Source organism: Heteronotia binoei, chromosome 3 (genome assembly GCF_032191835.1).
Source record: "Heteronotia binoei isolate CCM8104 ecotype False Entrance Well chromosome 3, APGP_CSIRO_Hbin_v1, whole genome shotgun sequence".
Taxonomy (NCBI): domain Eukaryota; kingdom Metazoa; phylum Chordata; class Lepidosauria; order Squamata; family Gekkonidae; genus Heteronotia; species Heteronotia binoei.
Genome location: NC_083225.1, coordinates 160,226,964 through 160,249,362, shown reverse-complemented (window position 1 = coordinate 160,249,362; position 22,399 = coordinate 160,226,964). Strand labels below are relative to the sequence as shown.

At 40.8% G+C, this 22,399-nt stretch overlaps 1 protein-coding gene across 2 annotated transcripts in view; it reads left to right on the top strand.

Moving 5' to 3' along the window:
- MTUS2 (microtubule associated scaffold protein 2) overlaps positions 1-22,399 on the top strand; it is a 419,757-nt gene that overhangs the window by 124,490 nt on the left and 272,868 nt on the right. For both annotated transcript variants that reach the window (XM_060234733.1, XM_060234732.1), the window contains exons 2-3: positions 11,433-13,952; positions 19,595-19,835. In XM_060234733.1, the coding sequence (XP_060090716.1) occupies positions 11,700-13,952; positions 19,595-19,835 (2,494 nt within the window). In that variant the 5' untranslated portion in view covers positions 11,433-11,699. The remainder of the gene's footprint in view (positions 1-11,432; positions 13,953-19,594; positions 19,836-22,399) is intronic.

Sequence of the window (22,399 nt, the reverse complement as noted above, 5' to 3'; positions counted from 1 at the left end):
TTGATCTGTAGGTATCTGGGTCTCAGGGGGAGCTGTTTTTTGAGGTAGAGGCACCAACTTTTCAGCATAGCATCTGGTGCCTCTTCTCAAAACACCCCTCAAGTTTCAAAAAGATTGGATGAGAGGGTCCAATTCAATGAGCCCCAAAAGAAGGTGTTCCTATCCTCTATTATTTCCAATGAAGGGAAGACATTTAAAAGGCTTGCAGTCCCTTTAAATGTGATGGCCAGAAATCCTTTTGGAATTCAGTTGTGTTTGTCATACCCTTGCTCCTGGCTCCACCCCAAAAGTCTCCTGGCTCCACCCCAAAGTCCCCAGATATTTCTTGAGTTGGACTTGGCAACCCTACCCCAAGTCCAGATAGAAGATCCAAAAGAGCAGCATTCTACTGGGATCTAGTGAACCATGAGCACTGAGAGGTTCACATAGCGGCAATTGGCCATCATGTCCTTGGGTGTATTGAAGCTCATCAAACTAAACAGGCTGGTGGCATAGGTAAGATATAAAGCCCCCAGACCTAGAACATTCAATAACAAATTTGTAGAGGGTGGGCTAGAATACATTTGTTTGGATGTAAAGGCTTAAGGCACTACCCCTAGCAAAATGAATTCATTAAGAACAATGCAACACAATCTGTTTTGATTGACACGCCTTATCTATATTGTATAAGAAAGCAATAATAATAAAGGTGGTAAGAAAACTGATGGATAAGCAGTGTAGGAGTGTAGCTGATACTGAATTTGGTTATCTGAAATGCACTTTTAAAGCACTGGTGTTATCACATATTCTTCCTAGATGCAGTGTATTGTATAATTCATGTATAAGCTTTCTAAAAACCATATGTTTATTTGACCAAAACATGATTTATACTTATAAAAACTCTTGCAACAGAAACATCATGACATTCTGCAAATTTGGACTGAGTGTTTCTCCCTTGCTACTTCAGAAATATTCTAAATGTTAGAAACCAATGGAATATGTACAAAGGCATTTCCACAGATTGCTGTACTTGCGTATGAAAGGTATAATTGTTTTATTCTCCATTTAACACAGTGAGCTAGGGGGAAATGATTAATTATTAAAAATTTCATTGGTGCGTAAAGTAATAGTGTACCCAGAATGTATTGTTAATAAAAATTGATCCAGAAAAGGAATTATGTTGCAAATGAATAACTTTCATTTGATTCACTGGAAATTTGAAATGTTTTAATGTTTGATGGGATTGTAATTGGTTCAGTATTTACTTCTTAGTCTTAAATATGCTGTGAGCAGCTTTGAGCTGTTGGGAGAGGTGAGGGTAAAAAGGTTCAACTAAATGTTGAATAGCCACATTATGCCAACAATCCAATGCAGGTATGCTCCCCAAAATGCCATTAATTGCAATAACAAGACAGTATGTTATAGTCACCATAGCAGCACCTCCATTGCATGTTTCTGATTCTCCAGTATAAATAAGCTCTTTCATATTAGTCACTGTTGTGACCAGTACTCCCTCTAAACTATGGAGTCTTGTGAGCAAAAATTATTCTTTGTGAACTGCTGGCATTAAAGTTGTGTGCTACTGCATAAGTTAGCTTGCTCTGGGGCCATTTTTCCTGAGCTAAGACAAAAATGTGTGAGCTGGAGGCTAAAAAACTGTGAGCTAGCTCACACAAACTCAGCTTAGAGGGAACATTGGTTGTGACTATTGCTACCAAACTCAGTGGTGACTGCTGGCAGTAGTGGAGAACTTGACAATGCCAAGTATTAAGGTCAATATGGCCCTAGAGCTGCCAGGTTTCAAGCTCATAGGGCTTCAAGGCTGCCAGTTGAAATCTCAGGGCCATTTGTAAGCTCATATATTTATTGCTATTTAAAAGAAGTGATGTTGGATCAAGCCAGTGGCTCATCCAGTCCAACACTCAGTGTCACACAGTGGCCAAATCCCAGGTGCCATCAGGAGGCCCACCAGCGGTGCTACTTCTCCAAAGACACCTGATTGTGAATACACAGTTGCACAGGCAACATGGGTTGGGTCCTAATAGCTTTTTTGTTCAATCTTAACTGGTTCTTCTTCCTCATTGCAACCTTTTGTGCATCCAGGTCCCATGATACCCAGCATAGCATGAATTCCTCCTTCTTATTTAGCCTACAGAAAAACTGATAGTATCCAACCTCTTATTCCTAATGTTGTGAGAAGTGTTAACATTAGTATTAGTGATTGATGTGAACATCATCAGACCCTGCTGCTTGAGTCACAAATGTTTGGATGCAGGAAGATACAGCCAGATTAGATATGTATGGCAAATCACCAGAGAAGATATAGGTCGCTGAGCACATAGATCCAAGTCCAATCCCCAGAATTTCTTATTCAAGTTTCCTAGATAGCAAGACCTCTGCCTGTGACAGCAGAGAGCCATTGAAAGCTCTGGGCAAATATTCTAATGACCTGACAAAAGCAGCTTTAATGTTCAAATACATGAAGCAGTAGAATATTGTTCTTAAATTTCTAAAACAGATTAACACATCAATTTGTATGTTTTTAAAAGATTTTTTAAAATAACATAGAACAGCTTAAAGTTGTTAACTCTCTAGGGCTTCTCTCTTTCTCTCTCTGAAGCATCTCTACTACTTTTAAAGTTTGAATAGAGCCATTTAATTAATCAAATGCTGAATTTTTATCTTCAGCAGATATGTTGCAAAACAGATTTTATGCTAATTCATGGAATGTGCTTATAAGATGTGTTTGTTAACTTTCTGGCCATGCAAAATTTACCAGTAAGATTAGCTCTCTGACGAGAACTACCAGCTTCCTATGAAAATACATGTTAAATCCCCTCCCCAAGTTTCAGACCTAAAGCTGAATGGTAGACTCCAGTTAACAAATAGAATGCAAGCGGGAGAGACATGTTACCCCAAGGTAGTGCTTGATACTTTCCCCAAGGGTAAGATAAAAGACTTTTGCTTGATTTGTGCTGGGAATAAAACATTGCAAAGTAAGATAGGAAGGGGGGAAAAGATGAAAGCTCAGACATGATTAGATATGTATGTATTACAGAGGAAGCAATTAAAACCCTAGATAGATTTTTACAAGAATTCAGGAGCTCATAAAATGCCAATCAGCACTGGTAACTTCCTGACTACAAATTTCATTCTGCTATGGCAATGCACCATTATTTATTTTTCTTTAAAATATTTACATCACCTATCTGGTGTTCACGGCAGCTCATGGGTATAAAAAACTCACTTGTTTCAAAAACACTACCTGTGGCATAAATTCATGCTTAGGTTATTAAGCCTAAATGCAAGTTCATCTCATTTTACAGTAGATTCCATTATTACTAGGGAAAAAATTCTCCCAGAAATGCATGGTGTAAAGTCTTCCTTCTCATGGCAGAAGGCACAGCCTGAGAAGGCAAATAGCCAGAACACAGAGTTTCTGGCATTCTCCTTTTACAGATATCAGATTGGGGGGAATATGATTTGCATAAATCAAAATACAAGGCTTGCCCTGACTTCGATGGCCCATCCTAGTTCAATCTTGTTAGATTTCAGAAGCTAAGCAGGGCTGTTCCTAGTTAGGACCTATTAGGACCTATAATGCTATAAAGTTAGGATTGCTAGGTCTGACTCAGGAAATATCTGAGGATTTTGTGGGTGGAGCCAGGAGCAAGGAACTCCAAGGTTGCAATGTAGAGGCAAGCAATGGCAAACCACCTCTGAGCATCTCTTGCCTTGAAAATGCTATGGGCTTCATAAATTGGTACTTTCCACCACCAAATACAGGCTTGCCATTCATGGGAAAGAATGCAACACTTTAGGGCCTTCAAACAGAACTTCAAAGATAGGAAAATATTGTAGAAACATATAAATGCATTCCCTTTTATGAACATTTGGTCCTCTGCCTCAAAAAAACAGCCCCCCAAAGCCCCAGTTACCCACAGATCAATTCTCCATTATACCCTTTGGGGACCATAGGGTATAATGGAGTGCCTAGTGGACATTCACCTGCCTCTGCTTCCTGAAGTGGGGAGAGGGTCTCCAAAACAGGGGATCAGCAACCCTACATAAAGTCCTCTCTCCAAAGTTGCTGTTTTCTCAAGAGGAACTGATCTCTGGAGTTCAACCGTAATTCTGGGAGATCTCCAGGCTTCACCTGGTGGTTGGCAAACCTAGGCCTGGCAGCAGCCTCCAGGTGACTTAATGCCACTGGACTTTAATGGCTCAACTAGGCCTGCCTATTGGCTACTATTCAGCAGCAGCCACCTTATGAAAGTTGGTGTGATGTAGTAGTTAGAGCTCCAGAGAAGGATTTGGGAGTAGGGTTACCAACCTCCAGGAGGGGGATGGAGATTTCAACTGGTTTCCAGCTAAATGAGATAAATTCCCCTGGAGAAAAAGGCTGCTTTAGAAGATGGAGACTATGGATTATACCCTGCTAAGGTCACTTTCCAACACCAAACCTTGCCCTCCCAAGGCTCCACCCCCAAATCTTCAGGAATTTCCCATCCTGGAGGTAGCTGGCAACCCTAAGGGAAGCAGGAAAGGGGGCGTGTCTATGAGGGCTTTCAGAAAAAGGAAAGAAAATAGTGGGGGAAGGGGATGTACTGCCATTCATAAGTTATTTTGTGAAGCAGAGGTAGGAGTTGTAGATCTCCCTGGAACTTTCTGACCAGAGATCCATTTTCATTTTAAAGGTACTTTGCCTGGAGATGTTACTGCTGAAATGTTATCTGAAACAGAGATGGAAAATGAAACCATAATTGGTATTCATCATTGTTTTGATTTGAGTCAAATAACCTGACCTTATTATCTAATTCTCTCCTTTAGTCTTTTGAACTGATCTTTACTGTTTGAATTGATGTTGGCACTTCAGAATCTTCCAACAAGGAAAGTCATTTCAGTTAATGAAACAAAATAGTTGGTCTGAGTAGGACACATTTTCCTCCATCAATTTTCATTTGGTTTCCTCTTGTATATTCTGTCATTTTTGCCTGGCTCACTACTTGATATCATTTCCATTGGAAATATCAGGGATTGGATTGTGCTGTTTCTACATGCAAACTATATGCATTTCTGAGTTAAGGCATTTCTCTGCCAGGAAAACCCTGCACAGCTGCCATAAAGATCTATCACTCTAGATTCTGGGGAAGGTTCTAGAACAGGGGTGTCAAACATGTGTCCTGGGGGCTGAATCAGGCTCCTGGAGGGCTCCTATCAGCCCCCCAAGAAACTGGCTATCATCTGCTTCCATCTCCCTAACTCTTGCTTCCTTCTGCATAACAGCTTACTTTGCCAGGCTTGCTCAACTGCACAGCAGCCACAAAACAAAACCTCTGTTTTCTCCATTGGTTGAGGCTTCTCCCTTGGGAGGGGGGAGTCAAAACTTGTTTTTACAGGCTCTCTGAATCGCACAGCAGAGCTACTGAGCCAAGCCTCTCTCCCTTCTATTGGCTGAGACTCCTCTCTCCCCTGCCCCCTGCTGAAGGAGCCACAGCTTTGTTTGCCCAGTTCCCTGGATCCCCTGGGACAAATACAAAGAAAGCACCTTTAAGACCAAGAAGTGCTAATGTTTTACACACACATTTAATTGTGTTTGTCTGTATTCTTTATAAAGTTTATATTTCTGCTACCTAATCTTAAATAGGTACACACATGGCCCAGCCCAACCCGACATGGCCCGGCCCAACAAGGTCTCATTTATGTCAGATACGACCCTCATAATAAATGAGTTCAACACCCCTGTTTTAGAATATACACTCAGTTCATAGAGGATGCTCTACAACAGTGATCTCCAACCTTTTGGGCACCAGGGGCCGGTTTTGTGGAAGACAATTTTTCCACGGACTGGGGTGGGGGTGGGGAATGGTTTTGGAATGATAGAATTGTGCACTTTATTTCTATTAGTTTGATGTAGTAGTTAAGTGTGCAGACTCTTATCTGGGAGAACTGGGTTTGATTTCCCATTCCTCCACTTGCAGCTTCTGGAAGGGCTTTGGGTCAGGCATAGCTCTCGCAGAGTTGTGCTTGAAAGGGCAGCTTCTGGGGAGAGCTCTCTCAGCCGCACCTACCTCACAGGGTGTCTTCTGTGAGGGAGGAAGGGAAAGGAGATTGTGAGCTGCTCTGAAACTCTGAGACTCTGAAATTCGGAGTGGAGGGGAGGATATAAATCCAATGTTGTCTTATTATTATAATTACTATATTGTACTATATAATAAAATAATTATACAACTCAGGGCTCGGTTGCTAACAGGCCACAGTCCGGTACTGGTCCACGGCCTGGGGGTTGGGGACCCCTGTTCTACAGCACACATAGTGGAACTTAATATTTTATAGTTTTCAATAGGTGACATACAATGGTGGTTTTAAGGACTTTATTCATAACACTAAATAATGTTTACTACCTGAAAGCATTTGACAGATCACATTCAAGAATAATTAATAGTTGAGAGTTGTTCAGCTTATAAGAGATCATATTCCAACCCTGCCAAAATCAAAACAGCTGTGTAAGATGCTGACCATTTTTGAGGCAAACGTTCATTTTAAAAATTAGAATGTGAATTTGGAATTGGAGTTTAGAAAATTTGGAGAATTTCAAATATCTGTGTACATGGACTGAATTGAAGGCCTCTAGAGCTGAAGTTCCTCTTAGAGTTAAACCCTTGCTTTTTGAGACAGTCATGTAAAGGCACCATAAGCATTAATGAGTAACTCCTTTCTAGTCAACTGGCTTGGCTGAAGGGGGGTGTGGGGGGGGGGAGATTCTTCCTTGCCATTTGGATCCATGTTTCTGAGGTGCTGTATGTGTACTGCTCTGAGCGAAATAAAGTGCAGTATAAATGTTAAGAATTATTAGTTATTGCACCATTATAACAACAGCAAGTCATACAAGAACTCTGCTCCCCAGACCAAGGCTTCTGCTTATTCCTTCTGGCAGCGTAACTTTCCGTGGCTGCTGCTAGGGTTGCCAGCTCCAAGCTGGGAAATCCCTGGAGAGCTGGGGGTGGAACCTGGGAAGGGTGGAGATTGAGGAGAGACTAGACTTCAAAAGGGTACAATGCCATACAGGTCACCCTCCAAAGGTTGGCTGTTCCAACCCTTGGCTGTTCCAATCTTTTTGAAACTTGGGAGGGGGTTGAGGAGAGGCACCAGATGCTATGCTAAAATTTTGGTGCCTCTGCCTCAAAAAACAACCCCCTTAGAGCCCCAGATACCCACAGATCAATTCTCCATTATATCCTATAGGGACCAATCACCATAGGGTATAATGGAGTGTCCAGCAGACATTCAGCTCCCTCACTGCCACTTTCTGATAACCATGAAGCAGGGGGAGGGCCTCCAAACCAGGGGATTTCCTGCCCCCAATGGCGGCTGGGCAACTCTAGATCTTCCATCCTTAGATTTCATGCTCACAACACACCTGTGAAATAGGTTAGGCTGATAGTATGGCTGGCTTGAGGTCAACAAGCATGCTTCAGTGGCAGAGCAGGGATTCAAATGGGTCACACAGATCGTAGTCAGACACTGTAACCTCTATACCACACTGACTCTGTAACATACTTTTGTTAGTTGCTACTGGTTTTTAGTTGTGTCTTGGTCTTTACTGTCATTGTAATTCACTTTGACTCCAGTTTTGGAGAAAGGCAGGCTAAAATTGCTCTAAATAAATATGAAAAATAAAGGAAACACGAATTCTTGGTTCATGAATATTGGGGAGGGTAGCTTATATTTCTTGATATTCTGTGAGGAACAATACTTTTGTGAAAGTTTTTGTGAAAGCTTCTCAGTAAAAGTACTCCCATAAGTCTAAACACACTTACCTGGCTGTAAGTCTCATTGAGCTCAATAGCGAGTCAAAGCAAACATTCATAGGATTGGGCTGTATATGAATTGTCTTTTTCACAGAAAAGGAAAACTACCAGTGCTAGAAAATAACTTGCCAGCTGTTCCCCCCCGCCATGATGTCCCCTCTAAGGATACAAGCAGAACATGTTTTCAACATTAGCTTTATTCTCTTCATTTTATAGCGTTTTATTTTAAAATTTCCACATCTTTTAAAAGTGGGGAGTCCATTCCTGCAGGCTACATGCTGTTTAAACAAAGCACACAAACTACAGTTCAGTTATTGCCATTTGTGCTATCTATGAAGGTACATAAATCATCCCATGCTTTTAAATCAAAGAAATGCTGAGAGCTCTATAACACAGTAAGTAGTTCTTTCCTCATGGACCTATCCCATTTTTCCAACAAAATGCTTGAAAAATGTTTTGCCGGTTTGCTTTTAAAAGGAGAGTGTGAGAAAGAACCTTTACAGATTGTATTATAAATAATACAAGAAACAACAAAAAGATCACATACAACTATTGAGATGACAATATTTGGCAGTTGTATTTCCACTGAAGGAAATTATTAATTCTTTTGAAGAATAAAACCTGCTTTAGTTTAATGAAGCCAATCAACTAATTTTTCATGTCTGGGACATTAATTTTAATTTCTTTCTCTCTGTAAGTGCATGGCATTGTACAGAGATGCCTTGCCATGCCTTACCTTGCCTTCCTGAAAAGTCTCCTGAGGCTTTGGAATAAACTTTTATTCTTTTTTTCAAAATTAATTAAATCAGTGTTATTCTACATATGGAACTAATTCTAGTTCTCATCCCAAGATGCTTTGAACTTGGGTCACTTTCACACCAGCATGGAAGAGTTGGGGGGATCTACCATGACCAGGGGTTTATGAGCATCATAGAAATACCTTAGCTTCTTTGATCTTGAGAACCCTGAAGCTAGCAGGATTGGGAAGGCAGAGACACCAGAAATGGCAAAGTATAAAACAGAGTGATAATATTGTAGCAAAGGTCGATGTGATGGTTACCAGTCCATATGGTTACAATAAACTTCATAATCCAGACAAATGGATTGTAACATGGGGACATGTCTCCCAATGCATTTGCACATAAGTATGACAAGGGACTGAGGCCTACTTCCCAGTGGAATTATTTGCACATAGGCATACATAGTAATTTGGCCTGGCATTCACACAATAAGTGGATAAGTAGAAAACTGGCTGAAACCTGGTGCCTTCAGTACCACTTAGAAAAGAACAAACTACAATGGCTAGTAGCTGAAAAGTAGGTAGGGTTGCCAATTCCAGCATGGAAAGTTCTTGGAGATTTGAAAGTGATGCCTGGGGATGGCAGAGTTTGTGGAGGAGAGGGATGTGATGCCATAGAATCTGACCTCTGAAGCAGCCATTTTCTTCAGGGAACTGATCTCTGTGGCCCAGTGATTAGTTGTAATTCTAGAAGAACTAGCCATGGTGCCTGAGGAATATACTCAGTAGACCAGAAGTGTCAAACTCATTTGTTATGAAGGCTGAATCTAACATTGATGTCACTTTGTCAAGCTGGGCCATGTGTGCATGAGCTACTGGAGATATAAACTATAAAGGCGATTTCAGATGTTGCATGACAATAACAGGTGAAAGACCATAGTAGGCTTGATTGGATTAGGTCTGATATGTGAGGGGTAGTAGGCATGGAGATAACCAGCACTGGTAATGAGAAAGGAAACTTACGTCTCAATTCCATCCAGGAGGCTGCAGTCTAGTAGGATGGAAAGAATAAATGGATGTACGTCTGACATTAGAAACAACAACATTCAGTTGCTGACATGAGTAGCAGTGCTCTTACAAAGGGAGATTAGAAGAGAAACTGCTGAATTGCAAGCATCATCCTAGACTGAATGGAGACCTAGTTTTCCTGTCTTATTACCAATGTCTGCTATTATCATTTAGCCTCTGAAATCACTCCACTCTCCTAGATATAAGGACCAATCCAAGTGTTCTAATTACTAATCAGAGTCTTTTTGAAAATAATTAAAATCCGTGGCTGAATGGCTCAGACTGAGCGGGCTGAAGCTTAATCCTGCGAAGACAGAGGTCCTTTGCTTGGGTCGCCGTGGTCCGGAAGGGGGAATCCCCCTACCAGCCTTTGACGGTGCGCCGCTGATAGCGGCGGACAGGGTCAGGAGCTTGGGGGTGCTGTTGGAGCCTTCCCTAAAGATGGAGGCTCAGATAGCAGCCGCTGCCAAGTCCGCGTTTTTTCATCTTAGGCGGGCAAGGCAGTTGGCCCCCTTTTTGGAGCGCGACGACCTAGCAACAGTGATCCACGCCACGGTCACCTCGAGGTTAGACTACTGTAATGCCCTCTACATGGGGCTGCCCCTGTCCCGAACTCGGAAATTGCAGCTGGTGCAGAATGCCGCGGCCCGGCTGTTATTAGGTCTCCCAAAGTGGGAACACATTCAGCCGGGTCTTCGGACCCTGCACTGGCTTCCAGTAATATACCGAGTCCGGTACAAGGTGCTGGTTATCACCTTTAAAGCCCTATATGGCTTGGGACCTGTCTACCTGAAGGACCGTCTTTCCCCGCACGTTCCCCAGAGAGTACTGAGGTCGGGAACACAAAATCTCCTTACTATCCCTGGGCCGAAGGAAGCCCGGTTGAAGTCCACCAGAGAAAGGGCTTTCTCTGTTATGGCCCCTACATGGTGGAATCAGCTGCCGGAAGAGGTGAGGGCCCTGCGGGACCTTGTTCAGTTCCGCAGGGCCTGTAAGACGACCCTCTTCCGGCTAGCCTTTACTTAGCTTGAGAATTTTACTGTAACTTGCTGGATTCCTTTTATATATAGCTGAAATATTTATGTGTATTAATAACTAGGGTTTTATCTGTTTTATCTGTTTTATCTGTTTTAAATATGGATCCCTTTATATGTGTAATTTTGATGGATCTACTATTGGAAGCCGCCCTGAGCCACTTGTGGGAAGGGCGGGATATAAATCTTAAATAAATAAATAAAAAAAAATAGATAGGGACAGAGAAATCCAATATATTTTTAAAAAATTCAGAATAAACCAAAATAATTTCCTCATAAATTGTGCGTGTCAAAAGAATCCACCCTTCCTTTGTCCAAAAAAGTGTGCTTGCACACAAAAGCTCATACCTGGAATAAAATGTTGTTGGTCTTAAAGCTGCCTTGAAATTCCAACTTTATTCTCCCACTTTCTCCTCCCCCTCCTCAAAAGAGGAGCAGTCCCAGAGAAGGAAGCAGAAGCTGTGAGTGTGTGCATGTGTGCAAGAGAGGGAGGGCCTTGTCTTTGTATCTCTCCTGCACGAAGCAGCCATGGAGCTCTATGCGTGTGTGAGTGGGGGAAGGGAAGCAAGAGGCAGGAATAAGGAAGCAAAGAGCCACTGAGAGAGCTGAGGGGGAAGCAAGCTATTGTGTGGCTGCAACAGCATTAACCCTGGAAAAGGAAGCAGGAGAAAGAATTTACTCATGGGCCAGATCCACCATATGGGTCATATGTTTGACACCCTGGCAATAGACCCTACATTGTGCTAGCTACATAATTCTCAATACAGAAAGTGGCGTAATACTATGTTTCTTTTCCTTTAGGTACAATGGGCTGTCTTGCACTGAGAAGGACTCTAATGGATATATTTTGTATTTATTAATTTTGTTTGGATGTCCTGAATCCACAAGCTATCCTAGTAGTGACTGAACCGGCAGAAGGATGTGACTTACCAGAGTAACAAGTGGTTTGCCAAGGAATTCTCTGCTGATCAGCGTGTAACTTGAACTGTTCAGAGAAGCAAACTTGGAGAGCTAATGTGGTCAAAGAAAGTTTTGCCATCCACAACTGCTGTCATCTGAAATCTGAAAATGAGTACGCCATTGGTTCCAAACAAGTCGTGCTACAATCTAATACAGGATAATAGAAATGAGATGAAAAATAACAATGAAAACACAATGACGGTAGGAGACACAAATGCCAATCGAATCACCTCAGAAGTTAAAACCTCTGGAAGAAAGGGGGGGACCAATGATTTGACAGGAGAAACTCAGTGCTTGAACATTGGCAAACCAGAAAACAACACACAACTCGATTCAGAGTGGAACAGACTTCAGAATACTACTGGTGTGTCAGAGACAAGGTTGCCCACTACCACCAACAGGGAACTGCATAAGGATTATAGAGCCGATGGGGTTAAGGACACATCAAAGATAGTCCCTATTAGCCGGGGACATAGTTTGTCCAATTTGAGGATTAATACAAATGATACCTTTTCAGTGGTTCTTTCAAAAAGCGATGCTGATCTCATTCAGCATGTTTCAAAGGACAGAATACCTAGAAGGATTGAGCCTGAAGGGATAAAACGTCTTTCCTTGGGGAGGTCAAGGAAACTTACAGCTAAAACAGAAGCTTTTGGAAGAGAATTTGTTGGCCGTGTATCAGGTAAGCGTTTGCTTTCTGCATCTCTGGATTCTATCGACACTTCACATCATTTGACTGGAGATACTGAGACGTCTCAGAAAACATCAGTGGATCATTTTTTAGGTATGGCCTCAGATGGAAATATTGTGCGTTATTCTAAAACTACCTCGGAAACAAAGAAAATAAACGTCTCTGCAACACAAATGAGTGTGGACAGTGTACCAAATTTCAACAAACAAAGCACATCACATCCTTCTCCTGTAGATCAAGATTTAACTGTTAAGTCCAATGATATTTGTAGCAAATCAGAAGCACAATTAGATCATGAGGGTGATAAGAGAGGAAAATGGGAGTTGAAAAGTCCTCTGTCTTCACAGCCTAAGAATTTTTGTCAGCAAAAAATGGACAGGGTTATAATGGCTGAGTTTCTTAGATGTCAAAGGGAAGAAAATAATGTTGTGGTGCAGAATAAAAAGGATTATGAGTCTGAAGTACACAAAGTGAAATCACTTAACTCGCAAGATGATAATCCACACTTGAATGAGGTGGTTAACTCCATGAGCGACAGATTAAGTGTTAATAACTATTCTAGTTTAGGAAGAGGAAGTAGCCATAGTGAGGGTGAGGCAGTGAATCAAGTTAGGGAGAAATATGTAGCTAAAAAGGAAGCAGAAGCTGCATTCTGTCTTACTGATGATGACAAACCCAGTAGCAAACTGACACCAACAAGAAATGAAACCATGCTTGATACTGATTCAAGTTGTTTTCAAGCAGTTGGCAGGCATATGACTTTTGTACATAGCATTAATCCACCTGACGGCAAACATTTGAATGATAATGAGAGTAAACTGATGCTAATCAAAGAGAACAGTGAACACTTTGCTGGGCCTGCCTCTAATCTCCTAGAACAACCAAAAGTGCTTGATACAGAAAGTGTGTTAGATGAACATTCCAACATCCAGGACAATTATTTAGAAACTACAAGCTTTTCAGTTCAAAGCAAGAAGACACTTATGGCTAAGAAACATGTTTCAGATGACCCCCTGGAGAGCTGTAAGGTATCAGCAAGAACAGATACCTTGGTATGTGTCCCAACTCCTTTGCGCCCTGTTGCAACTGTGAATGCTAATAATCACCCCACACTATCCAGTGGCAATTTGAAAAACCTTTATGCGTTTCATGTTGACAAGCTGTCACCCAACACAGTCCTACCTCCCTTTGATGGTACACAGTTGTTAAGTCTATCCCCAAAAGTGCCTAATAAGACTGCCTGCAATAGCAGCATCCCTAAGCCGATCCTTGTACATTCCAAGGACCCCCATCCATCTAAAAGCGGTGGGGAAACAAACTGTATTGAAAAGACAGAAGAAAATGTTGAGGCAAAACCAGATGTCCCCAAGCCCAAACACGTGAGACCTAAAATAATCACTTATATCAGAAGAAACCCCCAAGCTAACAGCCAGCTTGATCATTCATTTGTCGCACCTGGATTACCCTATGGCCCTCCAGGCTGTGGTGTGCCAGTTGGAAAGGAATCAAATAACTCAAATAATGGAGAGATTAAGCCAGCCAACATGCTCTATGACAAGTTTAAACCCGACCTGCAGAAACCTCGGATTTACAGTTCTGGACTCGTTGTGTCTGGCATTAAATCCTCTGGCCACCATTTCAGTCAAATGGGTGAAAAGTTTCTACAAGAGGTAAGGCTCAGCCATGTATGCTTTTTGCATTCATCCACTGGCTTTTCCAGTGGAAAGTAAAGTACATGAGTGTGGGGAGAGGGGAATCATAAGACATTTGGATAATTGAATGTGTGTGTTTAATAATGCAGTGTTACATTGACATGAGATATGGAGAACAAAATGGATCTAATATAGCTCACTTAAATTTGATTTCTCCTATATCTGCCTTTCCTTTAAAAAGGTGGCCGGGGGGGGGGGGGAGAGAAAATGTCCCATAATCTTTATCTGCTTGATTTCAGAATATTACAACCAATGGCTTTTTAAAAATGAACACAATCAATTTTACTATGTCTGCTAAAGAGGGACCTTCTCAACGTGAGAAGACTGAATGGATCAGTTGAGAAGACTGTGTTGGAGAAGGCTGAATGGATCCTACAGTTACAAATACTCCATAAGCTACTCTTTCAAGGAATCTTTCCCTCACTCATGCTCTTCCCCCCCATTACAGGAAAGCACTGTCAGCTAGCCTGCTGCAGTTAGGCTTACCAACCTCCAGGTAGGGCCTGGAGATCTAGTATTGCATTTTATCTCCAGATGACAGAGATCAGTTCCCCTGGAGAAAATGGCTGCTTTAGAGGGTAGACTCTATGGCATTGTGGCCTGTTGAAGTCCCTTTCTTCCCCAATCCCACCTTCCCGAGGCTCCATACCCCAAATCTCCATATATTCCTGCTCTTCCCAAACCTTAGCTGCAGTCATATAAATTAAATTTTGAGAAAGTGGTCTGTTTCACATTTTTTGTTCACAGAAGGTATGACCCTGCTAGATTTCTGCAACAGTTATGAAAAAGGATTTACATCATCTACAGATGCTTTATGTACAAAATGTATTTTCAGATTTTCTACAAAAGAAGCCCACTCTCTTCTAGATCCACCCCCCAAAGTATCCAGGTATTTTCCAACAAAGTGGCAACCCTAGTTTAAGGAGGGGGATGTGCCTCAGTAGATTATAATGCCCTAGTCCACCCTGCAAAGCATCCATTTTTCTCCAGAGGAATTAATCTTTCTATTCTGGATATCATTTGTAGTTCCAAGAGATCTCCAACTTCTACCTGGATGCTGACCACCCATGCTGTAATGGAGTTCAGAGTTTCCTCAGAACTGAACCCAACCTCTTAGAATGAAGCCAAATTGTGCATTTAACATATTATTCAACTTGGGCCAAGAGATACCAATTTCCAGGTTGCCAACCTCCATAAATTAAAACAACAACCAGTGTATATACTAGCATTTTTATTGTGTCAATGTAAGGCAAGGCACATATTAGAACAGCCTAGTTGCCACAACAAGCTAAATGTCTATTGAATCGGGTAATTTCTCTAGGCTGCAATGAACCAGGAGGAACCAAATCCAATGACAATGTATGACATCATACAGAAACAATAATGGCAGTGTTGGCTGGTCCCTGTATTGTATGAGGTGAAACTTCATTCTAAGTAAATGTGCTGCACGTATGGAATGAAGAGAATAAAGAAATCATTTAGCATAACATTTATTCCATTTAAGACAAAACATACTTGTTGGTTAAGATTCATCCTTCAAGTTAGAGAAACCATTTTCTATTTCCATGAGCTTCTCTGTTGTGCTACCTACAAAAGTCAAAAAGTAAGCAAGCTTGCAGCCTTGCATAGATAACCCAAGCTGATTAAGAATGCATTATCTCTGTATTTGCAGAATCCCTTTCTATTTTTAAAAAGAATTTACTGTTGCCACATTCACATCTGATACAGCAGGATTATTCAAAATATATGCAGAATTCTAGACAAAATATGTTACCTGGAGAACATTTTTAGTTGGGAATACTTTTTGGAAAGAATTTCAAGAGTGAATCTGTCAGCTGTGAATTCAAAGACAAGCAAAAAGATCTTCCAAAGTGAAATAATTTCATTCATGCATGCATTCATTGACTAGTCTAGTAATATAACAAAATGTAATTGACCTTTCAGATAATTTATAAAAAATGAGTAACTCCTCGCCAAAAAATGGTTGCTAACTTTATTTAGATATAATTAACATTTAAAAGGCTAAAATTAATGGTTGGACATTTGAGCATGAAACAAAGATAAAATAACACGTTAGGCCCAAATAAAGTTCTCAATTTGTTATCTTGCATATGTCATATGAAACTAAGGGCTGGATGCTAAGATTCCTTTTGAGTAAGCTGGTTTGTAGGTTTGCCAAGCAGTGCTTTGCAACTGGTGGGAGGGCTGTGAGTGAGGATATGAGGGTGTCTGTGATACTGGTTGTGGTGTCCCATTTCTTCTGATAAAAAACAGAAGTGACATAGAGTAATTCTAGGAATAGCTAGAAACTCTGTGGTTTTATCATAGATGTTCCAGCAATTTCTAGAGTTTCACAAGATTTTAAAAATTTTCTTCCACTGCTGCTCTGAGTGGTGGTGAACAATGGGGATGGGGAGCAGGGAATTCCCCTTCCCAACTGTGGCCTTGGCAGCCCAATTCACACATTGAGTCATCACACAGGAAGGGAGAATGGACACGTGGGCTGGCTCTGCCCCCTGCCTCAGCACAATAGCTATCATATGAACAGTGTGAATGCTCAGAGGAAGTGTCCACATGCATGCCCCTTTCTTGTGATCAGCAGCATTCTGAAAGTAGCATCTCTTGGTCGTGGAGAGGAGGGCATATATATAGGCTCTTCCTCTGGGCATTTGCACAGGAATTCAGCACCAACTTTAAAACTGTCCTAGCAAACTGAAAGGTATGTCACTTTCCTGAACCCAAGGGCACACCCTGATTCTACATACATATGCTTATCTTTTTTAATGTATTGAATTTCTGTTCCATCTTTCCACACAAGTGCTCAAGGTATCTCATATGCAGGTCCTCACACTGTACAGTAATTGCCTACAGCACATAATGATGGGAAGCAAATGAAAGTCAGAGCTGAATTGTCAAGGTGGAGAGGTGTGTAGATTCAATCCCATTCTTCTTTTGCATGCAGCATCCTGGCAACAAAAGTCAAAAGCAGAAGTCATGGCTAAATGCTGCAAAAATATATATATTGGCAAATTGTGTATAGAAACACTATAAATACAATTTATACAAATTTCTTACAACACCATTCAAACACAAACTGTACACAGCCTTGTTGTAAGACTCAAAGTGAATTTTTGAATGTTTGAATTGTCCCAGAAACACACACCAGACAAAGCCTTTGGGGAAAACAGCTATCCGTTTTTGAGCAGGAACACACAGGAACGCAGTTCCAGCTGGCTTGGTGGCAGGGGGTGTGATCTAATATGCAAATGAGTTCCTGCTGGGCTTTCTTTACAAAAAGGCTCTATGTGAAACAATGGTGCCATTAGGGGTATGTGGTCTAATATGCAAATGAGTTCCTGCTGGGCTTTTTCCTACAAAAAAAGCCCTGCATACATCCTAGTGTGTTACTATATATACAGTTGAATCATGACAATTGATTTCAGTGGCAGCATTTGGATTTGAAGTGGCAATGAGTTTTGAACTCATAATGACCTGAGGAATGCCAGCAATCTACATATCTCCCTTCAACACCGGTAAAAAGAGATTATTGTAAGGGACCAGCCTCATCAGCCAGGGAAGACTTCATATGCTACTAGGCCAGAGAGACTCAGGAGATTTCCCTCAACTCCACAGGAAAAAATCCAAGTATTTTCAAACACAGGTGCCTAGTTCTGCCAGTATACAGTTTGATTACACAAATTCAATGCCACTGCTAACAGCATGTTCATAAAAAGTACTGGAGGTAATCCAGACAAAGCTATGCAATTTTACATTTCATTGACTTTACTGGGATAGAATTAAGTATTCTGTCTCAATGAGACCAAATACAACATAGAAGGACTTTAATTGTGTCTGGATTGTCCACAGTTTTGGAATGTAGGAATGGCTGAAATCAGTTGTGTTTTCTTCTGAGTCATGTGTTTAGAATAGCCCTAAGAACATGCTGATAAAAAAATTGCAGTTTGCATACTGTAGCATATTTATATACAAAATCAAATTCCAATGTATCGTAGGGGTAGAAAAATGTTGTTTTTTAAAAAAAATCATCTGTTTGTGGTAGCAGAAGACATTGTGCGTCAGAATACCCAGACCCCCTGAGCCTGAAAACATGTTTTCAGATGAGCTAGAAAACATCTGATCTTAATGAGTTCTAATATTACCTGTGCCTGAGGTAATTTTGTACCCCAAGAATGTATCTCTCTATGGTGAGGTAAATATTCTTAAAGTTATCAGTAGGGGTTGTTGGGTTATCAGAAGGGGATGTATCTGGAGCACCTAACACATTCCCCTAAATCATGTTTTTTGAAGGGGAAGATATGGGGTATTTTTTTTATTCCAAGATATTTTGAGTAGGAATAAAAAAAGTACACATAGCAAAATACATAAATTTCTGAGATTATAATTCAGATTAATTTTTTTAAATAACTGCTTCTCTATGCATTCTGCTCAAAAAACTATAGCTGGGGTGGAAATTCACCTTCAACTGCATTATTCTATTTTATATAAAATTGAGAATATACAATTTGCATGGTTAGTATTTTATTGTGCAGATTTTGCTTTCCTGTTGCTTGGTGGAATGGGATGGTGCAGGAAGGTATTCATTAATCATTCAGACAACTGCAGATGTATTCAGGATTACATATATCCAGAAAGTTTAATTCATTTTTTCTACATTGAGAAATGTACTCATAAATTATTGTATATCACTGTTCATTTATTACTCATTAGTCATACCATCTCAGTCTCCAGTAGTATTATCCAGATGCTTAACAGTAAATGTTTTCTTATTTGTCTTCTTAAAACATTGAGTGATGAGCACACTACAACAGGCTTCCTTTGTTTATTCTGCAATTAAAAATAGTTAATTAATTTCACTGGTTCAGTTTCCTTTCCTGGTATCCTACCTAATGAAAAGCATTTCACAGCAAACAAGTGGTTGTTGTGAGGATAAAATGGAGGAGAGGAGAATGATATTAGTAGGCTTGCCAGGTCATCTCTGATCACTGACAGGGCATGAGGGGGTAGCATTGCCACATTCAGGTTGGGAAACTCTTGGGGATTTAGGGATGGAAACTGGGGAGGACCTCAGTGGGGTACAATGCCATAGAGTCCACACTCCAAAGCATCCATTTTCTCCAGGGGAATTTAACTCTGTAGTCTGGAGAACAGAAATTCTGGAGGATCCACAGGTCCCAAATGGAGGCTGGCACCCCTAGATGTAAGCTACTTCGGGTCCCACTTGGGGGTAGGGGGAGAAAGGCAGATTATAAATAGAAGGAAAAAATTAATTAAATGAAAGGCTGCTGCTTGGCATTGTGGTATGAAAACTAGGGTCACAGTGCAATGTTAAGAGCACTTTCATGAGAGTAAGCCCTATTGAGTAGACTTAAATAGGATTCTGACTGGACCTGTTTAGGATTGCACTGGAAGGCCACCATATTTTTATGGAGATCTTCACATTTTTCTGCTTTGCACAAAACCCAGATTAGCAATCAGTCCAGGAAACGTTAGGTCAGCTCTTAAATACAGTGATGTGACCCCTATATTTTAGATCTCAGAATTATCTTTTTGCAGTTAACATTTCTTGCATTCTCATGTAGGTTGGGGAAAGGCCTGTGAAAGAAGAATTTTGCCCTCCACCATATGCCCATTACGAGGTACCTCCAAGCTTTTATCGTTCAGCCATGATACTTAAGCCCCAGTTGGGTCTGGGGGCAGTTTCCAGGCTACCATCTGCAAAAAGTAGGATTTTGATTGCCAGTCAAAGGTCTTCAGCAAGCTGCATCCATCAACAAGGCCCAATAACAAGCTCTCCCACACTTTTCCATCCTGATGCTGCAGGTAACCAATGTCATTGCCTTACTTTTAATATTTTATTTTAATTTATTTGAATGGTGTTTTGCATTTTGGAACATTTCGGGGGTCTCCCCAGTAGTTACTAATAATTACTCAACCCTGCCACCTCCATCTGAAAACACTCTGAGTATTTAAAATTCCACTCCCTTTGTAGCAATAGGAACTTCCCCTAATATGTCCGGTACGGTATGCTGAACTGAAAGGAATTATAAAATTAAGTAGTATGGGTTGGATCTAATGCTTTCATGAATGGAATGAGTTCAAGAAAGCCAGTTTTACTGCTATGACAATTTCCCCAAGATTCCTTTATCTTCTTGACTAGGCAACCCTTATTCATTCTTCTTTATTTTTTGTCTATCCCACCTAGTTGTTTATATATATATAAATCTGAGCTGACTCAATCTAAGGGACCAACTAAAATCCTTTTTTCTTTGATCAATAATGGCTGGTGGTAATTAACAAAATTAACTAACTATTTTATTATACTTATGAGGGGAAATGGTCAGGTAGGTATCAGGTTTAGCACTCAGAACAGGAATGAGGTAACTTTGAATAAATATAAGCAATAAGTAGTTTATCACAAACATGTAGCAGTGTAGTTGTACAGAAAGGTTTTTAAACACTGAGCAGAGAGATTTCTTGGCAGTCTCGGTTTAAGTAAACACTTAAATTGGTGAAGGCAGGAACATTCACAAAAGTTCCAGTATCCCTTCTTAATCACTTGATAGGGATCACCCCCTTCTGTAGGCGCTATTCCCCTCAGACTGGATAGGGAGCACCCTATTTTAGAAGCTGTTTCCCTCAGGCTTCAATGGGAATCCTTCTTGGCCCTCTCATTCTCTTAACCTTCCTTTCCAGTCAACTCTCATTTCTTAACTTCCACTCCTGAAACTGTGGGTTTCTATTCAAATCCCCTGTCACTCAAGGATCTCAGACTGGGTAAAAGCATTAACCATTTACTGTCCATCACAACTGTCTTCCCCTTCCCCCAGTAACTCCCTGTACCCCTTGAAGAGCTGATGATGAGTCAAATAGGGCTCCTCTAGCATGCTGTGCCATAGAACATGAAGTTACCAGCAAGAAGGAAGCAACTGAAATATCTCTTAGGGGATAGAGAAAATAGTAAAAATCTTCATTCCGTTCATAAATGTATTGGACTCAACCCACTCTTCCTATTATTTGTTTCAAGATTCTGAGAGTTAATCTTGGCAGCTTTGGGAGCTCTGAGTTTCATTGACTTTAAATTACAAAAGACTTTTCCTGGAGTGATTGCTAATGCTTTCAGTGTTTTCAGTACTCTTGGAAAAGGCATATTATTACAGTTTTTGCTGTCTCACTTCTATTTTCCCTTGTGACCATGGATGTGAAAATATTTTTTCAAGAACAATTTGTGCTACATTAAGTCTTTTATATTTTTCTCTTTAGAGTCATACAATTCTTCCTTTGATCTGTTACTCCTTTATGGAAAGGAAATATTTTATTTAATTATATTGCATTGTGTTATTTTTCTGATGTTCCCAGGGATTAGTCCCAAACATTGTCAGGTTTTTTTTGCTCTTGGGAAGAATAATGCAAGGAATTGGAAGTTAGACCCCTGCCCTGTGAAAGCTAGTTGGCAGGTCCTTGATTAGACAACATGAGATGTCTCTTTTGAAAGCAGCTAAGTTAGGTTGTGCCTAAGCACTTGGTGGCATTCATTAGCTGGCAGAGCATTTGTCCATTTCCTCCTCCAAGACTTGGCCAATTTCAGTTTTGATACATTGGATAAGGACCCACTCCGTTAAATTGCAGAGGACAGGACAAGACTAGGAATGAAATGTACATGGCCAAGGCTTTCTTAGTGGGGGAGGGGCACACCTTTTGGGGAAAAAAAACAAAGTAAAAACAAGAAAGCTTCAGGGTGTAAATGAGACAATCTGTTTTGTAAGTTTATTTTCCCTCCTGTGGGCATAAAATATAGTTTTCTTCAGGCAAAAGAAATTCTGTGGTGCTTAGAGAAGGTGGCTACAAGGGATGGCAAAACCTTGTGTGACCATGTATGCACAAAATAGTTAACAATCAAATTCCAGGCATTTTGAACAGTACAGATGTCCTGTCAAGAGGCTGGAGCTGATGAAGAAATTATACTGCACACAATGGAAATAGCTGATCTAGGACTTCTGGAGATAACATTGGAAGTTCCTGCTTTGTGCATTGATAAGACAAGAGAAGCTTCTCAAGAAGGTTCCACATCTCTTTTGCAGAAATATCCTGCAAGACAGAGGTTTATGCAACTCCACAGCAGCAATAGAACCTCCATATTGAGTTTTCCCTCTTTTTGCTGTAACAGCCTGGAGCTTTTGATGTATCCATAGCTCCTCACTGTGAGTTACCAAAGGTAACCACTGCCAATGCAAACAGGTGGGAAAACTGACTGTGTGATGCTTCTGTGTCATACATTTAAGGCTGCCAGATATTGCAAGTGAGAAGGGGAAGGAATTGCTATGGAGATACTATTTTTGGTGGCATACAGGGCTTTTTCTGAGCAGGAATTCACAGGAATGCAGTTT